Source organism: Canis lupus, chromosome 28, assembly GCF_003254725.2.
Source record: "Canis lupus dingo isolate Sandy chromosome 28, ASM325472v2, whole genome shotgun sequence".
NCBI lineage: Eukaryota > Metazoa > Chordata > Mammalia > Carnivora > Canidae > Canis > Canis lupus.
In genome coordinates this window covers 12689956-12712097 of record NC_064270.1, presented here as the reverse complement: position 1 = coordinate 12712097, position 22142 = coordinate 12689956, and the positions used below count along the sequence as shown (strand labels likewise).

Sequence of the window (22142 nt, the reverse complement as noted above, 5' to 3'; positions counted from 1 at the left end):
ATTTATTCATGAAAGACACAGAGAGAGAGGCAGAGACATAAACACAAACAGGGAGAAGCAGGGTCTTTGCAGGGAGCCCTATATGGGACTCAATCCCTGGACCCCAGAATCACGAACTGAGCCAAAGGGAGACACTCAACCGCTGAGCCACTCAGGCATCCTGATTACTTATATTTTGTAAAGTGCTATTGTGTTATGTCTCATTGTTCTTTTTCTTCTTTATCAAGCACTAAGATCCATCTTTAAGACCATTATATAGCTATGAATACATCTAATTTGTTGCTTGCAAGTATACTTTCTATACCAGCATTGCTTTCTAAACCTGCACAAACACAAAAGTCATTTGTTTAAGACTTTAAGGATCAGTACCACTTACTGGAACCATGCCTTCAGTTTACTTGCTAACAACATACTAACAAATATAGACTAAAATGTCTTACAACTTAGTTCCCCAAATTTCCAAATCTTGCACAGACACCTGCTGATTGTCAAAACCACATTTCCAACAATCTTGCTGGGTTCCTCAGATATTTCAAATTTAGACACATGTGTTCCTCAGATATTTCAAATTCAACATACTCAAAACTGAACCCACTGGTTGCAGGACTTGGGCTAGAGACCAGAAAATCACTCTCACCCAAACCACCTCGACCATACTGATTAGCTTACCATCAATCCATACTTTACCATGAGGTCTCTCTCAGTAACTGGGCTCCTTACCCTACCAAGTACCCAGGGAGGAACCTCAGTATCACTGGCCATCCCTCTCCACCCCACCCACAGCACTACATGGCTTTTTTTATTTCAAAATATCCCTGAAATCTGTCCCCTCCATTCCGTTTCCACTTATATTTCCTCATTTAGCCCTTATTACTTCTTACCTAATGTTCCCTGACCTACATTTCTTTCTCCTATTGACACCAAAATTATTTTCCTAAAAAATCATTTAGATCACAGCCACATAATACAGAGCTGAGAAGGACCTTCAGAGTTTAATTATTTCACAGATGAAACTGAGGCCCATCTGTATGCACTATTCAAAAACTTTTGTTGATTCTCCTCCATCTATAGATATAAAAGTGAAATTCCCTAGCATGATACCCAAGACTCCTCACCATCTAACTTCATCTTACCTTCCTAGACTTAGCTACACAACACTGGAAAATCCTACACTGCAACAGGCTATTCACCATTCCCTGGACATTTTGGGCTCTTTGCTGTTTCTTTTGTGTCCTTGTGCATACTGTTCCCTCCACACAGGTGGTCTTCTCCACCTCCATTATGCAAAAGCCTGCTATCATCCAAGACCCAGGTAACAAGCCAGCATGATTCCCATTCATGGAGCAGGGGTAGGACATTACTGACATCTGGTAGAGGCCCGGGATGAAGCTATTTTGCATGGGACAGCCCTCTACAACAAAATTGATTTAGCCCAAAATGTCAATAGTGACAATGATGAGAAACCTTGGTTTAGATCAAATGATAGCACTGTCATGGTCTGCTTGTTATCACATGCGGTCTTCATTGATAGATTATAACCTTTGAGGTGCAGTAGGTCTTATTCTTTGCACATAATAGGTATTTAATAACTGTCTGCCTTTCTCTTTCCTATGATAAAACTTCAAGATACATTCCTTACATTCTAGTCAGGTAAGGAATATTAGAACCACAAGAATGAATGGAATCATAAGTCAGGGAAAGGAAACAACATCTTGGATTTATATGTATTATCATGTTTAATCTTCAGGCAGCCCTAGGAGATAGGGAATATAATTATAATTGCTAGAATATATTAAACATCCATCACATGCCAGAAAGTTTGTTAAGTGCTTTACATACATGGCATCATTTCAACTTCCCAACTGTATGATATAGATACTATTATTATTCTCTTTTTATATATGAGGAAATTAAGACTCCGAAAGGTAACCTACCCAAGATAATATTAGCTAGCAAGTAGATGAACAAATATTTGGGACCCAGGCAAGTTGGTCTAAGTTCAAAGACAGTGCCCTTCCTTCCCAAATACTGGCATTTCTAGCAACTGAATTTCTCTAAAAGGTAAAATACCTGTTTTGGAGGAAGGACCGAGGTTGAGGTAGGAACTTCATAAGCAATTTGAAGAGAGGCTCCTCCCATATCCAGTATCCCTACTGTTCTTCTGCGCCCTGTTGCCAGTTCCTGGGGAGCCTCGGCATCTGATTCTGAAATAGATAAGGGAACAGAAAGGATCTAGTAATTAAAAAACAAAATTAAATCAAAAGGGAAAAAAAACTCAAACAGAAATCCCTTAAAAAATGAAGAGCAAACGGAAATAAATTAATCTAACTATATCAACTATATATTATAGAGAATTCTTTCAAGTAACTTAAAAACACAGCATTTTTACTATATCCCTTATAGAATGTATCTTAATGACAATAAGAGCAAATAGATATCTTAAACTGCATTGTAGTAGTCTTATTGAAAATACTTTTATTGGTATTATTATTTTAAGCCATTAAGCATATATTAGGAAACAAAGCAAATGTTTATATTAATATCTTTAGAAATATAAGAAATAGTGAAAAGGATTATAAGGGAAAGGAGGGGAACTGAGTGGGAAAAGGGAGACAAATCATGAGACTCCTAACTCTGGGAAACGAACAAAGGGTTGTGGAAGGGGAGGTGGGCGGGGGGTTGGGGTAGCTGGGTAACAGGCACTGAGGAGGGTACTTGCTGGGATAAGCACTGGGTGTTATACTATATGTTGGCAAATCAAACTTCAATATAAACAAATTTTAAAAAAAGAAATAGCATAAAAGAAAAAATCTGTAAGTAAAACATCAAAGATATTAAGCAATAATCTTATAATTTTAAATACAAACTGGAACTATCACTATGAAATCATGATTTATTTTTCTCTTTCTAAAAATACATATTTTCTAGCTCTGTTCACTGAAAGGGCCTAGAGGCAAGGATAATCCAGGAACAATGAGCACCCCTGGCATCCAGAGTCTCTAAATACCATTTTCCAGTAAAAGAAACTAGGGCTCCTTAAAAAATGGCTGATGCTAGGTCTAAGGTAGAAAACATACAAGATGAACATGGAATACTTTAGTGTGCCAAAAAGCAAGGGAAATATAAAAGATTATTGGGATGTTAAAATGTATAGGAGCCAACCTAAGGGTGCTCCTACTGGCCACTGATGGTATAATTTGAGCACTAAAAAGAACAGTGATATAATGGTCCTATATAAAAATCCAAGCTGTTAAATGCAGAAGAGCTGAAGGAATTAGAAAAATCACCATTTTGCAACCTCTAATGAAAATGGATCTAAGAAAATATCACAACTGGCTACTATAACCATTAATTGAAAAGTGGCTGGGGAATTTTTATTATAGATTAGATCAGGCTAACAATATCTGAATCCTGAATACCTGACCAGTCTTAACATGACTAAAAGTGGGACAACCAGACATTATAAAACTCTTGATGTAATGTAGTAGGAAACACTTAGCACCAATCTTTATTTATGATTTACTCTTGTCAAAAGAATTGAATCTGTGTCTAATCAAACTTCTATATCTAATCTCCAATTTATAAGACATAAGGAGGAATGAGAAGCATGTTGAAGACCTCACAAAAGTGCAGTCAACCAAATCAAGAATGTGTCAAAATTATTCTATCAAGTGACCTAGTTTTTTATTTTTTAATGAACAATTTGAGGAAAAGAGGTGGGAGGGGGTAAGTTAATTGTTTTAGATTAAGAAACTGATCAAACATAACTTGTGATCCTCATTCAGATTCTAATTTTAACAAGACAACTGCAAATAAATATTCTTGAGATATAAGGTAAATCTCTACCTGGGTAGATGGATATTACATGATATTAGAAATTGTTAACTTTAAGTTTAAAAATGCCATTGCAGGGCAACCCGGGTGGCTCAGCAGTTTAGCACTGCCTTGGGCCCAGGGCATGATCCTGGAGACCTGGGATCGAGTTCCATGTCAGGCTCCCTGCATGGAGCCTGCTTCTCCCTCTGCCTATGTCTCTGCCTCTCTCTCTCTCTCTCATGAATAAATAAATAAAATCTTTAAAAAAATAAAAATGCCATTGCAGATATATCATTGGTTTTGAAACTCCTCATTGGTGAGAAACTCCTTCATGAAGTACATGAAGATAAAATGATATGTTGGATTTTCTTTTAAAAATCCAGTAAGAGGGGTGGTTCAGTTGGTTAAGCATCTGACTCTTGGTTTCAGCTCAGGTCATGATCTCGTGGGTCCTGAGATCATGGGGTTGGGGTCCATGCTTAGCAGGAAGTCTACTTGAGATTCTCTCCCTCTGCCCCTCTCCCCACTCTCACTCTCTAGCTCTCACTCTCTCTCTCTCTAAAAATGAATAAATAAATCTTTTTTAAAAATCCAATAGGAAAAAAAACCTGTGTTGTATGGAATGTGGGGCCAAAAAACTAGCCAACCACTAATCAGTGTTGAGTCTGGGTAATGGGTTCATGAAGATTCATTTTATTCTTTACTTCTGTGAATGTTTGCAACTTTCCAATATTAAGAAGCTAAAAAGAAATAAAAGAAGGCAAATTAGGACTAGAAAATGAAATATCTTAATAGAGTTTTTTAAAATGAAAGAAGAAAGAAAGACTCAAACAACTCAACTCAAATGTAGTACTTAGGTTCTACTGCTGGGTTACAACATAAACCTTCAGTGCTCAGAACTGTCGTAAGATGCATTACTTACCATCCTCATGGTCGAATCTTCCCAAAACAAAGTTGATTCCAATCCATGCGTAAACTCCTAAGTAATAAACATAAAAGTCCTCATTTAATTCTCTATTGCTAAATCATGTCTACACCTCTTTCCAGGGCCACTCTTTTCCTCCTTTTCTTAGAAAAAGGTAATGAGAGCATTTAATTCCACACACTCAATGTATGAATTGAAAGTATCTTATGATGCTTTTCCCTTTAAAATGATTTGCATTGTCTAAATTTCCTACAAATGATTAGGGATTAATGTGTAAAAACACATGGTAAAAAATATGAATCTTGAAGTTCTGGTTCTGGGCAAGATAGAATAAGCACACTCCATCCTGTCTGTCCACTGAAAAGAAGTGTAAACTTTGAATGGGCCATATGGAGCAAATCTGTGAAATGTCTGAAAGGAAATAATAACGGGCATACTGAGACAGAGATCAGAAGTTAAAGGACCACCAAACCAGTAGTGAGTTTCCCATTTTCCCCCTAGATTTTGCCTAGCCTAGACTCAAAAGCAGCTTGAAACACAAAAGGACATACAGGTGTAGAAAGAAAGAACTTCAAGACCTTGCTTTCTGGTCCAAGGAACATTAAAAGGGACTCTAAAGGCTCAGAAAGAATGGAGGAAAATCCCTTAGGTTATTTCCCCTTTATTTTGTTCTCTGCCACCCCAGGCAATCCTTCAGGGGTGGAGGTAGAAGTTGGACAAGGTACCTAAAACTCTGAAGGGCTCACAGACAACCTACACATAAATGGATCTCACTCTGAACAATATACCAAAGGTTCTGAGAACTGAACTACTGGCTAGACAACCCATTTGTATGGGCTATGCCCAGTTCTAGATTGGTCACTGGGTAACACACAAATGGAGCAAATCCAAATAGCAGTGCCAAGACTTTGAAAACTGAAGCCTATAATAGAATCTTTATAGCCAACAGAAAGCAAGTCAGAACTTGAGGCATGAACCTAACCAGGTCAACTCCCTGCTAAATCAATCAATCAATATTCTCCTTATTTTTGAAAAAAGACCCAGAGTCTCATAATGTAACATTCAAAATGTCCAGGATACAATATAAAATTACTTAGCATAAAAAGAACTAGGAAAATCTCAACTCATAAGGGAAAGGACCAGATGTCAGAATTATCAGAGATATTAAAGAAGCTATATAATCAAGAAATAAGAGCAGTCTTAGCATGAATTAAAAGATAGGCAGTCTCAGCAAAGAAAGAGAATATAAAAAAGAGAACCAAATGTAAATTTTAGGACTGAAAAATGCAATACTGAAATTGAAAAGGGTAAATCCTTTCCCTTAAGTGAACTGCAACTAGAATACACAGGTTTTTCTTTTTCAAGAAATGGAAACATAATTTGTCATACAGGCCACATTTGGGCCACAGGAGAACACATTCAACTCCACCCCCAAACTTCAAACCCAATAGTAGTACAAGCTTTTAGGTAAGCATCAGTTCTGCACAGGAAATGCAACAAACGGAGAGGCTGTAACAAAAGAAAAGTAAGTAATGATCATCCTGATCATCCCCTAAAACTAGTTTCCCCCTTATCTAATAATTTGCTTTACATTTGAATTTGGCAAACTCAGTAGAACTCAGAGAAATATGTATGTTTTCAAAACTCCAATTAGCTAACCAAATATCCATTTGGAATAATCACTAAATACTAATACATTCTTATAAACATAGTACTTAGCACAAAATTACAAACAAATATAAACATGACTTTTAGAAGCAGCATTCTTTTTTCCATTTTTTAAAATTTAAATTTAATTAACATAGAGAGTATTATTGGTTTCAGAGGTAGAGTTTAGTGATCCATCAGTCTTATGTAACACCCAGTGCTCATAACATCACGTGCTCTCCTTAATGTCCATCACCCAGTTACCCCATCCCCCACCTCCTTCCCTCTAGAAGCAGCATTCTAAAACAGATACCATTGCAGAATATCTAAATAATCAAAACAAAACAAAAAAACAACTATACAGCAGAATGAAGAAAATTATTTGAAGAAAAACAAAAATCAAATATAGAAAGTAATCCTAACCCCCACCAGAGAGACTATGCCACGGTTGGCTGGAGCTGAAACAGTACATCCCTCAAGGCCCAGTACCTTCCTGCTTCCCAGAGATCACTTCTGCCTGAGATTGGGAAAAGAGGAAGTCAAACTCCAGCGGTAAATCTCTCACTAGATCAGCCAAGATGGCCAACTGCTTTCTGCAAGAAAAAACAAAAACCATAAAAGTTAATCATTAAACACTCTTCTCACAATTAGCTTCAACTTGACCTTCTACTCAGACTTGTTACCACTCACTGCTCACATAGCCCATCCACCAAGTTGAGTCCTGCTTCTTTTGGTTGCTCTTTTGATTTCAAAGGTTTAAATTGCATTCAAGGTACATCCTCCTACATAAAAGGTAATATGGTACTAGTAATAATTTTCCTTTATATAATTTTACCATTCAAATAGTGTTAAAAGATGAGACTATGGTTCTGTGCCTCTCACAGGCTGAATATGTTTAAGTGGCAGGAAGCATGGTTTCATAATTACATGATCCCTAGCTGCTGTGAACAGAAGCTGTTCGACTGAGGAACACAATCTCATCCTCAGCTCTTACTCAACACAGAAACAAGGCCTCACGTTACCACATGACGAGCACTGTTAGGTACACAAGTTTTTAATAATCCTTTACACAAGTCAACAATGAACGTTTTGAGGGTTGGGGTTTTTTTCTTTATAAAAATATTTTTTGAAAAACCCAGATCAGGATCAAAATCTAAAGGTTGTAACAATTTGGGACAGTTTGAGTCTTAGTATCCAGGGTTGTTTTCTCCTCTAAAGTTTTGTGTTACAGTGCTATTAAAGAAAAGCAAAGTCACAAAGCTAGAAGTAATAATATGAATTTAGAGAAAATGGTTAAAAATAAGAGCAATTATCTTGGATTTTTAAAGTTATTCATTACAAAAATATTACATTGGCTCACATAGTTGTTGGCACAACTTAGTAGAGAATGTTAACACTTAAACGTGAAGAATATATTTAAAGTAATAGTTTCCCAATATACTATCAAATATGGTTTCCAAAAAAGATCACTGTTATATGTTTTAAATTCTTACAGTAAGAATTTTACATGTGGAATGAGAGGGACTGTTTTGCCCTCCCTATGGGTATGTTTCAAGAAGAGGGCTTGCTGGTATTGGTGATGATACAGGAGAATAGGTGTCAACATACACTGCTGCTTGGAATATAAATTACTCGTATGACTTTCTAAGATCAACCCAGGACTATGTATCCAAATATTTAATGTCTTTAACCTTTGACCAGCGATTACACTTTTAGAAATTTATTTCAAGGAAATTGTCAGATAAGAATACAAAAAGAAGAGAATACTGCAGCATTATTTATAACAATGAAAAAGTGAAAATAACCTAAATGCATATCATTAGGTATTGGTTAAATAATCTGTGGTGTACCCATACCATGGGATACTAGACAGATGTTAAAAGACATGAGGTCGATTTATATCCATACATATTGACGTGAAAAGATGTCTGATATATTTTGAGTTCTAAAAGGTTCTAAACAACACACATAATATGATCCCAATTCATATTAAACAATAAAAAAATTCTTCATGTATGCACAGAATAGAACTTTTGTTCTCTAAAATTCAATTATTGTTTATTTTAAAAAAACTTCAAAAAAAAAAACTTCAGTGGCAAAATGTTGGTAATTGTTGAAACTGAGTGGTAAGAAAATAAGGTTTCATTATGCTGTTCTATTTTTTTTGAGGTTTGAAATTTCCCCATAACAAAAGTTTTTCTTTTCTTTTTCTTTTTTTTCTTTCAAAGATTTTATTTATTCATTCATGAGAGATACAGAGAGAGGCAGAGACATAGGCAGAAGGAAAAGCAGGCCCCTGGCAGGGAGCCCAATGTGGGATTTGATCCCAGAACTCTGGGATCACGCCCTGAGCCAAAGGCAGACACTCAACCACTAAGCCACCCAGGCATCCTGAAAGTTTTTCTTTTCTCTTAAATATCAGCTTTACTATCTTTGTAATTTTTAAGGATAGTTCCATTATAAAATGAAAATGGGGTAAAACAAATTGTTAGTTCAGGCTTTGGCAAAGAAAGAAAACCTAGTGCTAACATATATCAAAATATAGTCCAGGTGATTTGAACCCATTTTGAATACTGCTCACAAATGCTAATAAATTAGTAAAGCATTAATTATACAAAACAGGCTCTTACAGTGGTGGTTACATTTATGTCAACAACTATGGCTGCCTCAAGAGGTAGCAATGATTTCATAGATCCAGGCATTATTAGAGGAGATTATCAGAAGACAAGTTAAAAGGCAAGCTCTTGGGCAGCGCTGGCACAGCGGTTTAGTGCCGCCTGCAGCCCGGGGTGTGATCCTGGAGACCTGGGATCAAGGCCCACGTCGGGCTCTCTGCATGGAGCCTGCTTCTCCCTCTGCCTGTGTCTCTGCCTTTCTCTCTCTGTCTCTCATGAATAAATAAATAAAATCTTTAAAAAAAAAAAAAAAAAAAAAAGGGATCCCTGGGTGGTGCAGCAGTTTAGCGCCTGCCTTTGGCCCAGGGCGCGATCCTGGAAACCCGGGATCGAATCCCACGTCGGGCTCCTGGTGCATGGAGCCTGCTTCTCCCTCTGCCTGTGTCTCTGCCTCTCTCTCTCTCTCTCTCTGTGTGACTATCATAAATAAATAAAAATTTTAAAAAAGAAACTTAAAAAAAAAAAAAGCAAGCTCTTCACAAATCCTTAAGATAAATAAATATTAATATTCAGAGCTTCCATGCAGACAGTGAACATCTTAGACAAATGGAATAGAGCTACATAGTGGGTTTTGTCTGGATGGAAACCTTTTTGACAGAGTCAGTGCTGAGTGGCATCAGGAGATGAGACAATCCTCTTTTGCTCCAGACCCACAAAATGTGGCCAAACCATCACCTTCCTTGTTAGCTCTGCCTTTTTGACTTCTGAATCAGCTTTTTCTCTGGCCATCCTCCTCCTTCTTTGGTGTTAACTGCAGATCACTCACAGACCTGAGTGTCACCCATATCTTGCCAGGATTTCTAAATTTTGAACTATGTGAATATTACTTATGTCAAAACCAAAAATCCTAAATTGCATGCATAGTATGGTTACAACTTTGTAGAACTACATATAGATGTACAGAGAGAAGGGAATGTGATGAAATGAAACATTTTGATGGAGTAGTAGGAATGCAAGTTTATGTTTTTGTTTTTTTTTTTACTTTTAATATTTCCTTTAATGCAGCTATAATATTTTAAATTTGTTTTTAAAAATAAAAATGAAACAAAAATTTTTAAAGGCCAAGATTTATGGAAAAATAAGGAGCTAAAAGGTCTCTCATTTCCACAAATGGCTTATACAAAATAATCTCCTTCTCAACAGTAAACCAGATAGTAAACCAGTAACCTCATATCTAAACAGAAGGAAAGAAGTCCACTGAAAGAACTGTGGGCCAATGTTATGTTATCTGGCACATCTAGCATAAGCAGCATGAACCCCTACATGCATGGCTGAGGTTTTTATTGTTGCTGGCCAAGAATACAAAATACAACTTTCTGGAAAAGGGAACTGTTATTCACCAAGAAAATATATTTAAGCTAATAAAAAATACCTGATGCTTATGGGATTTGAACATTGCAAATGGATGATTTCTAAGGTTAAGGGAGTTTACTCCCACCCCGGACCATAATAAGTGTGGAAGGGTCAGGGAGGTATTGAAGGGGTCTGACCTAGTATAGCCACTACCCCTTTCTCCTCCTCCTCTTCTTCCAGAGAAGCAAGAGGGATCAGGTGGCAAGATACTGGATTACACTACCAAGGTCTGGTGGAAAAGATTTGACTGGCTGGGGTTGAAAAAACTGGTCTAGAGCAATGGAGACTGAGCTTTGCAAGCAGCACCAACTATCACCAGGGAGCCAGGCAGTCAGAGCCCTTCCTATTAGCATCCAGGTACCTAGTCAGGTGAACCTCCTACGACCCTTCTGTAACTATGCTCCCCATCTAGTGATCCAAAATTATCAACATTGCCATTGCTTCTCCATCAAAACTGAGGATCATTACAGCCACTCATACAGATATCAATCCCAGAGAAGCAACTGACATGAAGCTTTGAACAAAGGATTATGAAGTAATTACATGCAGGGGTGGCTCTGCTCTATTTTGAGCAAGAAGTCTTTTAGTGTATCTGCCTACTCTGTGTGGTATACCCACATCCCATCTTCAGACCAGGGAGCTACAGAAAACAATGCATAGAATCAGGCTTGCAACTCTTGTGCCACCCATTTTCCTGTGTTTTTAGACCCTGCATCTCACCTCTCAGGGAGAAGCCTCATGCCTGCTGTGCATAGGATGTAAAGGGGTGTCTCCTTGTGCTTCTTCACAGGCACATGAGCAGCAGCAAAGCTCAGCAGAGGACGAAGGTAATCACTGGCATGTTCCGGGGTGTCTGCCATTGCAGAGATTCCTTAAGTAAGGAAAAGTACTTTAAAAAACAGATCATATTGAGTCAGAAGTCTGATACTCCATAAAGTTCTGCTTAAGGTCCTAAACATTTATTTATGAGAATGGGAGCAGCAATGAATGAGATATCCTTCCTGTGATCCAGAATCCCAAGGAAAAAAGAGTAGCTTTCTTTCTCCCTCTTTTCTTCTCTCCTCTCTCATGCCTGTAATCAGATAAAAAGAGACTGCCAACAAAATATATTCTGATTAGTACCTGGCTTGATTTTTTTAACCACTGGTTGGCTGTTGCGGTCTCTCATCTGTTTGATGTCCAGCAAATCATGGGGGTTGCCATTATGTCTTGGCCAGAAATAAACAAAAATCCGGGAGCCACTGCTGCCACAGTCCACAACAAGTCCATAATTCAGAGTTGGGTCTTCAGTGTCCGTTGCTTCAAGCTCCCCTACTCGAGCCAAATACCTAAGTCAGGCAGAAAGAGAAACTGGTATCAAGTATCTGGGTCCACAAAAGATACCACTGCTTTAGTTCATTTGTTCATGAGTCTTCATTAATTGGCTACATGTGCCAGCCACATGGAACCACACATTTTAAGGAATGAAACAACACTGACCATAGTTACTGATGTATATACATATGAGGCAACAACTGATTTGCTTGCCTGGAGGCCACTGAAATCAGAAAACTAAAAGATTACTCCAGGTTTGGGGGCAGTTCTGAAACTGGCTGGAGTACCAAATCTCTTACCAACTTTAAAGAGCTTCTAGGCCTGAGTAAATAACTGGTTTTTGTTGTTATAAGCTGCTAAGATACAGGGCAGTTTGTTATGCACACGAGTCAACTAAATGAATCCTAATGATTTCTCTTCTATCTATCCTTTCTGTATATAAACAACGAATACTCTGGAATGATTATCAGTTATATGTATTTCTAGATGGTAAAAATTTATGGGGCTTTTTGCTTTGTACTTTTTATTGCTAGACTTGCATTAATAAAAAATGTATTTCATAAATGCAATAATTATGCTTCTCTATAATCTTTTAAACTATTTTGTGGTCATAAAAAGAATGTTTATAAAATATGTATAAATAATAACAGTAAGGGACGCCTGGGTGGCTCAGCAGTTAAGCGCCTGCCTTAGGCTCAGGGCCTAATCCTGGGGTTCTGGGATAGAGTCCCATATTGGGCTCCCCAAGGGGAGCCTGCTTCCCTCTCTGTCTGTGTCTCTGCCTCTCTGTCTCTTATGAATAAATAAATAAAATAAAAATAATTTATTTAAAAAAATAAACTCAATTAGCCAACCTATAATACATAGATGTAGCGTTCAATAATTTATCAGTTGCTTTTAATACCCAGTGCTCTGTGACATCTCCTGCCCTCCTTAATGCCCACCAGGCAATTATTCCATCCCCCCCATGACTGTTCCTCATCTGTAAAATAAGAATCTTGAGTCTCTACCCTCAGAGAGACAACAGAAGCTGGGTAATTAGCACAGTGCTGTGCTGCCACTGCTCTTATTGTTATGTGATCATTACTGGGAGAGCAAATAGTAGGAGACTCTATGGAGAAGAAAAGAAAGCTAAGAGTTGTTAAAATGCTCCTGAGCCCTGAGGCTTTATAAACATTGAAGTTCACTCAGAACCTGAGGGTGTGAAAAGTACAAACATTGCTGACTCCTCTTCAGTATATGCTGAAGTGAGCACATGCTGACTCCTCTTCAAAGGCTTCATTCACTTGAAGAGGAGCTCAGTGAGAATGGCTTTTAGCTTATTACTTAGAAAAAGAGCTCTTTCTCAGTGCTAAGAATACATAAATAAAATGTCTGCATGGCAGACAGATTAAAATGTTGTCCTGTAAACTGTTTTAAATTTAAGTATTACTGTAAGTTGAACTAATACTTGAATAAATGTTCTGAAAGCAATGCTGTGAATTTTTTCAAGTATCACAGCTAAACTCCCTTCCTTATATCAGCCCTAGTCACCCAGCACTGTATTTAGAGCTAATCCCTAGATCCCCTAGACCATTACACAGAACTCTTCAGTAACAGGTTTTGTGAAGCCTGAAGCTAATGCCATTAGGGAAGGGGGGGGGGGGGGGATTTCTTTAACCATTGAATCTTTCTTTTTTGAAGAAAGATTCAATGTTACAAATATGAAAGGGGCCCACAAATGTTTGGGGCCTTGAAGTGCAGGTATCATTAGCTCTGCAGGAAATCTACCTCTGATCAGACAATAAGCCACATGTCCTACCCCTCAGGACAATCTAGCCCATGTTTACTGGTGATTTCACATTGGTATGTGACCATAAAGTTCCCTACTCTAGACAGAAAAAAGCAAACTTGATGAATAGAGGAGCTGTAAAAACAGTTTGGAAATATAAAAAAGAAGAGCTAAGTACCTTTCCTATTCCACAATGCTAAGTGAGAGAAGAACATATATTTGAACTCCAATCAAATGCTGTAAATTATTACATAGAATAGAGTCAGGTAGAACCTTTTTCTGGATCCAACATGAGAGTGAGTTATGGGAAATGAAGCAGGTGGTAAAAATCTGTTACACTCTAGTAAGTTCACAGTCCCGAAGACTCTGTTCCACCACATACTAACCTATTCTAATCAAATGACTGGGCTGAACTGTCTTATAATCCACAAGTCAACTCATATAAAAGCTCACTGCTACCACATGAAAGGTAGGAAGCCATCTGGGTTCAAGTTACAGAACTGCAAATACTGACCTCATAGGATGCCATACATAAAAAGTAGGCAAGAAAAACCATCTCTTGCCCAAAATGACTTCATTTCTCATCATAGCAATCTTTCTACTTCACATATCTTTCTCTGCTTTCCCTCTCTAAAGACCTTCCCCTCTAGTTTTCTCACTAGATTCCAGATCCCATTCCCTCCTGCTTAATGAATAACTTTTCTCCAGTACATTGGTTCTCAAACTTTTGGGGTTCAGTATCCCTTTACATTCTTAAAGATTATTGATTCCAAAAGAGCTTTTGTATATGAGGGTTACATCTATTTATATTTACAATGTTAGAAATGTTTCTAACAAAAATTGTTTTTTGTTAATTTAGATATAACAATAAACCCATTACACACTGCCTATGTCTCTGCTTCTCTATGTCTCTCATGAATAAATAAAATTTTAAAAAAAGAAAGAAAGGAGTATTTTAACAGCCCATTTAGATCACTGTGCATATTTTTTTTTATTTTTATTTATTTATTTATTTATGATAGTCATAGAGAGAGAGAGAGAGAGAGAGAGGCAGAGACACAGGCAGAGGGAGAAGCAGGCTCCATGCACCGGGAGCCCGATGTGGGATTCGATCCCGGGTCTCCAGGATCGCGCCCGGGCCAAAGGCAGGCGCCAAACCACTGCGCCACCCAGGGATCCCCACTGTGCATATTCTTCTTTCATACTACCCTAAAACTCAACAAGTGAAGTTTTTTAAAGGTTAGTTGCGATGTGAAATCTAAAATCCAGGCACCTTGGTGGCTCAGTGGGTTAAATGTCTCCCTTTGGCTGGGGTCATGATCTCAGTCAGGTTCCTGGGATAAAGTTCCACTGCTGAGCAGGGAGCCTGCTTCTCCCTCTCCCTCTGCCCTGTGTTTGTGCTTTCTCTCATGTTTTTTCAAATAAATAAATAAAATATTTTTTAAAAAATTCCTATCTAAAAGAGTATCCTTTCATACTCTGTATCGTTAACCATCAGTCTATTTTGCACTTTGAATGGCTTTTATCCCTGCATAATTTTGTAACATCCTATACTGGAAAATACTGGTTTAATGAGATTTGCAAATCTTCCTAACAGGAACACATTTCATTTCATTCTACAATATTTAAAAAAAAAGACCCACCCACACATTCATAGTATCACTACCAATATTATCAAAAAAGGTCTTTTAAGTATTGAGAAGCTAGCAAACTCATAGTGGAAGATACAAATTTTCCAAGCTGCTAATTTTCAGTTTAAACTTCACATTTTATCATTGACAACACTGACAGTTGTCTTCCTTAGAGTAACAGGCTTTTACTTCATTCATATTCAAGAATATATCTACAAAATACCCAAGTCTGAAAACCATAGTTTTTCTGGCAGTCACTTTTTTTTTTTAAAGATTTTATTTATTTATTCATGAGAGATACACACACACAGAGAGAAAGAGAGAGAGAAAGAGAGGCAGAGACACAAGCAGAGGGAGAAGCAGGCTCCATGCAGGGAGCCCAAGGTGGGACTTGATCCCAGGTCTCCAAGATCATGCCCTGGGCCGAAGGCAGGCGCTAAACGGCTGAGCCACCCAGGAATCCCATCTGGCAGTCATTCTTTCAAGTAAAAACAATATTCCATGATAAAAGCAGCTCATAACCCAAACAACTGCCTAAGGGCTTTTGCTCAAGACAACTTCAGGGTGCAACAGAAGTGCATATTTCCAATTTTGTCACACAGAATATGAAAACGATATTCTTAAATGGAACTGGAATTCTTTTTCACATTACAACTATGTGACAGTGATGACTACAACTACTAATAGTATAATTTGGTGCCTCCATCTTGACTTGTGCTAAGGTACCTACAGTTTTACCTACCCATTGCTTTGCATCACTAGTATAAATGCCAATTCAGTGTAAAGGGCAAAGAAACATCACAATAGCCAAGAAGTAGAAACAACTTAAATATCCACAGGAAGATGAATAAACAAAATGTGGTATATACATAAAATGGAATATCATTCAGCCTTAAAAGAGAAGGAAACTTTGTTATTTGCTACAGCATGGGTGAACCTTGATATCATGCTAAGTAAAATAAGCCAGTTACAAAAAGACAAGTACTACCTGGTTCCACTTATATGAGAGATATAAAGCTGCCATATTCATCAAAACAGAAAATAGGACAGTGGTTACAGGGGTTGGCTTGGAGAGAGAAAAAAGGGGAGTGTTGTTCAATGGTTATAGAGTTCAGATTTGGAAGATGAAAACGTTCTGGAGATTGGTCGAATAACAATGTGAATATAGTTAACGCTACTGAATTGTATACTTAAAAGTGGTTGAGATGGCAAATTTTATGTATTTATACATATATACATATATTCTTAGCAATTAAAAAAGGAGTGATTAACATCTTAGTAGTATTATGAAAACAGTTTTGGCCTCATCTTGACTCTATAGACCCCATGAAAGGGCCTCAGGAACTCCTAAGTGTCAGTAAACACTTGGACAACTGCTGCTCTAATGTGACCTTCTTTTTTTCTGGAACATCCGTCTGCTTCTCGACCTATTCCTCCCCCTTCCCTTCTTTGACATGGCTTCCAGTCCTTAAGAACCCTCCACTCAACAATGCTGACTCTTGTGATATTCACAATGATTTTTTAAGATTTTACTTATTCATTCAAGAGAGACAGACACAAAGAGAGAGGCAGAGACAAAGGCAGAGGGAGAAGCAGACTCCTCCCAGGGAGCCCAATGTGGGACTTGATCCTGGACCCCGAGATCACGCCCTGAGCCAAAGACAGATGCTCAACTGCTGAGTCATTCAGGTGTCCCTATATTCACAATGATTTTAGAAAGGCCTCTTCCTTCTGTTTTAAAAAGTGGAGTGCCATTATTCCCTTTAAGCAGTTTGTTTATATTCCAGTATAAGCCCCTAAGATTTCCTGCATATTTTTGTTCCACTTCTGCACTTAAGACTATCGTTTCTCAAGCACAAACACCTCATCTGCTATCTCCAAACGTCACAGTGTTCCTCATATTTCTCTGATATGTATCAACCAATACTGACTGGTTTGGTCCTAGAGCTCATAATATAGAGCTGTGCATTTGTTAACTCCTCTATGTGTTTGTTAGCTATCTAGCTATACATACTCAAAACTAATTGATCTCCTTCTCAGAAAGCTCCAATGGAGCTTTTCAAAAAGTATCCTGTCATCCTCCCAGGCTCCTGTCAAGATAAGCAACTCTAATTTGGGTGTAACTCAACTTTGCTTTCTCTTCTCTTAGAGGCCTCCATGTGTGCATTGACAAAAAAACTGTCAACTGACCTTTGAACACAAGGGAGAAAGCTAGCACCAGACAGCATTTATGTTACACTTCCCACTTGAGCCTTTGCTCAATGGTTGCTGAAGTCTCTGTTTTTCTTATCATGCATACTAATGAGTAAATGAAGAATAATTTTTCCCTTTGGGAAATAATAGTATCACCTCTTTCTGAAACTTTGACCTCTTATGATCTAATCAAGCTTCTTACACTTTGCAAACATCTGAAGGTCTTCCTCTGTCTAGATTTCTGACATGAGTGGATCAATGGTCCTCTCTTGGATGTTTTCATTTGTGATCTGCAGTCCTGGCCTTAGCTATCATGATCAATTACTTGCATTGCTGGACTCTTCTGCTTTGCTGACATTATGCTACATTAATCCCTAAAGAGAACCTAAAATCCAAGAGAAAAGTTCCAAAGGCTTTGGTATCCCTTACATCCATTTTCCCAGGAGAGATCTGATTCACTATCACACATATTTAACCTCCTACATACATACACAGTTTCTAATTGAGAAACCTGATTTCCCTCTAATCACTGCTGGGTCAATGAAAAGAAAGTTACTCACATATACATCACCCAAGGTAAAAGTGGAAGACAGCAGCTTTCACTGCCATTATTCTGAAAATATTAACAGCATTAGGGCAGTAACTGACCAAACCATTACCGAGCTTACAAAATCAACACTAATTATACCACTTCTACAGTTCAAACAGAACTCAGCCACACGTCAAAAGTCCATTAAAGTGGCTCCCAACAGTATGGAACTACTAGCTTTTTGCTGAATGTCATCATACTCTCAACTCCATTCAAGGCTCAGAACCAAATATAATGACATTATAGGAAAGGTAGCTGTGCATGACTGATGATGGTAATACATGCCCAGGAAAGCATCTTGAAGGTTATTGCTTAACTCCTAACAAGATTAATCAAAGCAGTCAGGAACACTTATAATTTAAAGGTCTGCTTATAAATACTATAAATAGCACTAAAGGATAAGTAACTGAATAAATGAATAAATGTCAATAAATGCAAGAAAATGCTTTCAATTTCACCAGGAAAAAAAAAAATCTCTGAATTGTTCTATTATACACAAAAAGCTGTAATTTCATCTGCATATCTTAAAGTTTATCATTTTATCCTAACCAAAAGTACTGTCTCTTTTCCACTTGCTTTAAACAGAACTGAAACTCCTAAGGAAGCCCAGTACTGAGCCCACTGCTGATGCAAAACCTCTCGTTCACACTTGTACCCAGATGGTAAACAAACATGAAGGCACCACCTTTCTTTTGGCAGAGGGAAGGAGAGGGATTTTTTTTTAAGATTTTATTTATTTATTTATTTATTTGAGAAAGAGAGTGTGTGAGACAGAGAGCATTAGCAGGGGAGAGGGGGAGAGAGAGAGAGAGAGGGAGAAGCAGACTCCCCACTGAGCAGGTAACCCCACGTGGGCTCAATTCCAGGATCCTGGGATCATGACCTGAGCTGAAGGTAGCTGCTTAACCAACCAAGCCAATCCAAGGCACCCCAAGAGAGAATCTTAAGCAGGTTCCACACCCATTGCAGAACCTGATGCAGGGCTCAATCTCACAACCCTGAGATCATGACCTGAGCCAAAATCAAGAATCAGATGCTTAAATGACTGAGCCACCCCGGTGCCCCGGCACTACCTTTCAGTAGCTACCAAAAAAATTCTTCAGAACGATTGTCAACCAGAAAAAAATTTCCTCTTTAATGAAGACCATAGTGAGGCTACAAAAAGGTAATCCTAAACATTAAGGTTAAGAAGAAATGGACTGAATATATAGAGCATTTAAATAAGAACCGTCTACCATTTGTCTTACACTATATATATGTGCTAAAAGTGTCCCTATATTAAAAATTATAAGGACGCCTGGGTGGCTTAGTGGTTGAGCAATCTGTCTTCAGTTCAGGGCATGATCCCAGGTCCTGGAATCGAGTCTCGCACTGGGCTCCTTGCATGGAGTCTGCTTCTCCTCCCTCTGCCTATGTCTCTGCCTCTCTCTCTCTGTGTCTCTCATGAATAAATAAATAAAATCTTTAAAAAAATATTAATAAATTTTAACAATTTACCTAGCATCCAGGGCTAAAACTTTCCAACAGAACTTTCTGTTACAATTGAAATATTTCCCATCTGTCCAATGGCATGTGGCCAGTGGGCTGCTGAAATGTGACCAGTACAAGTGAGGAACTGACTTTATTTTAATTAATTTAAATTTAAATAGCCATTGTGACAAGTGGCTACCCTGTTAGATACCACAGTGTAGACAATAGTATTTGTTGAAATAAGTGAATAGATGAATGAATAAATACATGTAAAATATGTATTAAGTCTGATTAAATTATTGGAGCATTACTTATGTGGCACATGCCAGAAAAATAGTTGATTAAAACACACATCTAAGAAAAATTCTTAAAAATAGCTTTGCTATGCATGTAGGGGTAGAGTGTATCTGGGAAACCTCTGTACTTCTGCTCAATTTAGCTACTCTAAAAAATTAAGTCTAAAAAAAAAAAGAGACACCTGGGTGGCTCAGTGGTTGAGCGTCTGCCTTTGGCTCAGGTCCTGATCCCGGGGTCCTGCGGGTCCCGCATCCAGATCCTCGCAGGGAACCTGCTTCTCCCTCTTCTCCCTCTTCCCTCTTCCTCTTCCTTCCTCCCTATTCTCTGCCTCTCTGTGTCTCTCATGAATAAATAAATACATTCTTAAAGAAAAAAATTAAGTCTATTAAAAACAGCTCTGGATTCTATCCTTACTGATACCCCATCACTCTCTAAATCTATTTCTTAAATTCTATTTCTGATGCAAACCTCCTGCTTTCTCCTTCCTAAAGTAAGGTGAGTACATGTTCATAACAAACAAACAAATACAACAACTCTTCAGTTTTGAAACTACTACCATCATGCAGGCTTCTAAAATCCTGCATCATGTCACCTCAGAAGAGATATGCTAAGTTCCACTAATGGCTGAAAAAATTCAAATATTTTTTCCAATATATGGTATTTATATTATATAATTTCATCATGCAAACTAGAACAATTTAAGTTGGAATAATATGACTATATTATATGTATATAATACAAAAAATCACAACCATAAGCATTTGTCCTTTTTATAAGCTATTTAACTAGTGTTTCCATCAATTCCTAATTATTTGCTTAATCATCTTATCATCAACTAGTGCTCACCAGTGTTTAAGCAATAGCAGCAGCCAGGAAAAAAAATTCTGGAAGGAAAAATTCAAATGCAGATAATACTGACCATTATCTTCAGTGGTTAGCTACAGGGCAGAAAATGGAATTAGAGAACAGAAAAATCAAGATTATTTCAAATAATAAGACTAATAACCTCCATGTCACCCTAGGCAGTTCTAGATGCTTTTCTCTTTTAATTCAAATGACAAAACTACAAAATTTGTACCTCTACTTTATACATAAAGAAAATGACATTCCAGAATAAAAGACCTGCCCAAGATCACCCAACTATTAAATGATGGGCTGTCTAGCTCTAAAATCAATCATTTTACCCCTATACCATAATACCTCCTCCCCAAATAGGTATAACTGAACCTTAGAGCAATGTTCTCAACTTAGGCTGCATATTAGAATCATCTTTAGAAGAGGTTCAATTATTTGCATTTTTTTAAAGGCCTCCAAATGATTCAGATACACAAAAGTTGAAAACCAGTATTTTAAGGTCATCATTAATAAAACTTATTAGACTTGCAATAAAAGTTTTAACAAAATGTGTAGAGCTATTTAATACTACAGAAATGGCCTGTGGAAATTTTGAGTGATTAAGTTCACTTTTAACAAATTTCCTCTCTCCTGCCTCACTGTCAAGATGCCAGCATATTATTTATTGACTATTATCATCGGTGTGCCCACATTAATGACCAGCATAGGCTTCTTACTACCATCATCTAATTTGCTGTTTATCTGCTGTGTTCTAAGAGAAAACCAAGCTAATTAATAGTGTATAACATAAAAGCAAATAGGTTCTATGCAAAAGTCTATCTTATCAGTAAAGTACATGAGCTTTTAGTTCATGAACTTAGTGATGTCAACTTTAGTTACTCATGGACCTCTTCTGATTAATTTCTGACTCTTAACTTTGTTCCTGATTGTTGACTATGTACAGTTCTGGATTCTACAGAGTTATATATATAAGTTTTTTTATCTCATTGGGAAAGAATTCTTCCTTCATATCTGCCTTACTAACCAGATTATAAACTCCATGAGTTCAGGAGCCACGTTTTATTCATCTTTGTACTTTAGTATCTACAACAGTGTCAAGCACACAGCAAGTTCTCAATGAAAGTTTGCTTCTGAAATGACTCACAGGGGCTGCCATTAGTGAAATGTAATGATATAGTAATTTGTGGCAATATGCACATAACCTTTCATTAAAGACTAGGAGCTCTAGGCTATATAGCTGCTGATTGCTGGACCAGAGCACCACAAGTTGTCAAGACTTTGGTAAGGTAACCACACAGCCACAGTGTGCCACTTAGCTCTGCAGCCAACTTGTTGCAATTAATCTAACTTAAGTATTTATCTGATCTGACCACTTGGGGTATAGCAGTAGACAAGAACTATCAGATCACTCTACCTCTCACATATCCTTCAAATGCATTTACTTCTCTCCATTGTCCTCTCCATTGTCATTGCTTCCACCCAAATTCAGGCGACCATCATATCTCTATTGGAGTATTCCAATCCATCTCCCTCCTTTCATGTTTATTCCCCTCCAATTCATTCTCTACAATGCCAACAAAGTGAGCTTTCTTTAAAAAGCAATTCC

At 37.6% G+C, this 22142-nt stretch overlaps 1 protein-coding gene across 1 annotated transcript in view; it reads right to left on the bottom strand.

Annotated features, from left to right (window-relative positions):
• Nucleotides 1-22142, bottom strand: part of ENTPD7 (ectonucleoside triphosphate diphosphohydrolase 7) — a 39994-nt gene that overhangs the window by 13033 nt on the left and 4819 nt on the right. The window contains exons 4-8 of the mRNA XM_025466865.3: nucleotides 11539-11744; nucleotides 11137-11287; nucleotides 6878-6981; nucleotides 4739-4795; nucleotides 2071-2204 (exon numbers count right to left, since the gene is read on the bottom strand). Of these exons, the coding sequence (XP_025322650.1) occupies nucleotides 2071-2204; nucleotides 4739-4795; nucleotides 6878-6981; nucleotides 11137-11287; nucleotides 11539-11744 (652 nt within the window). The remainder of the gene's footprint in view (nucleotides 1-2070; nucleotides 2205-4738; nucleotides 4796-6877; nucleotides 6982-11136; nucleotides 11288-11538; nucleotides 11745-22142) is intronic.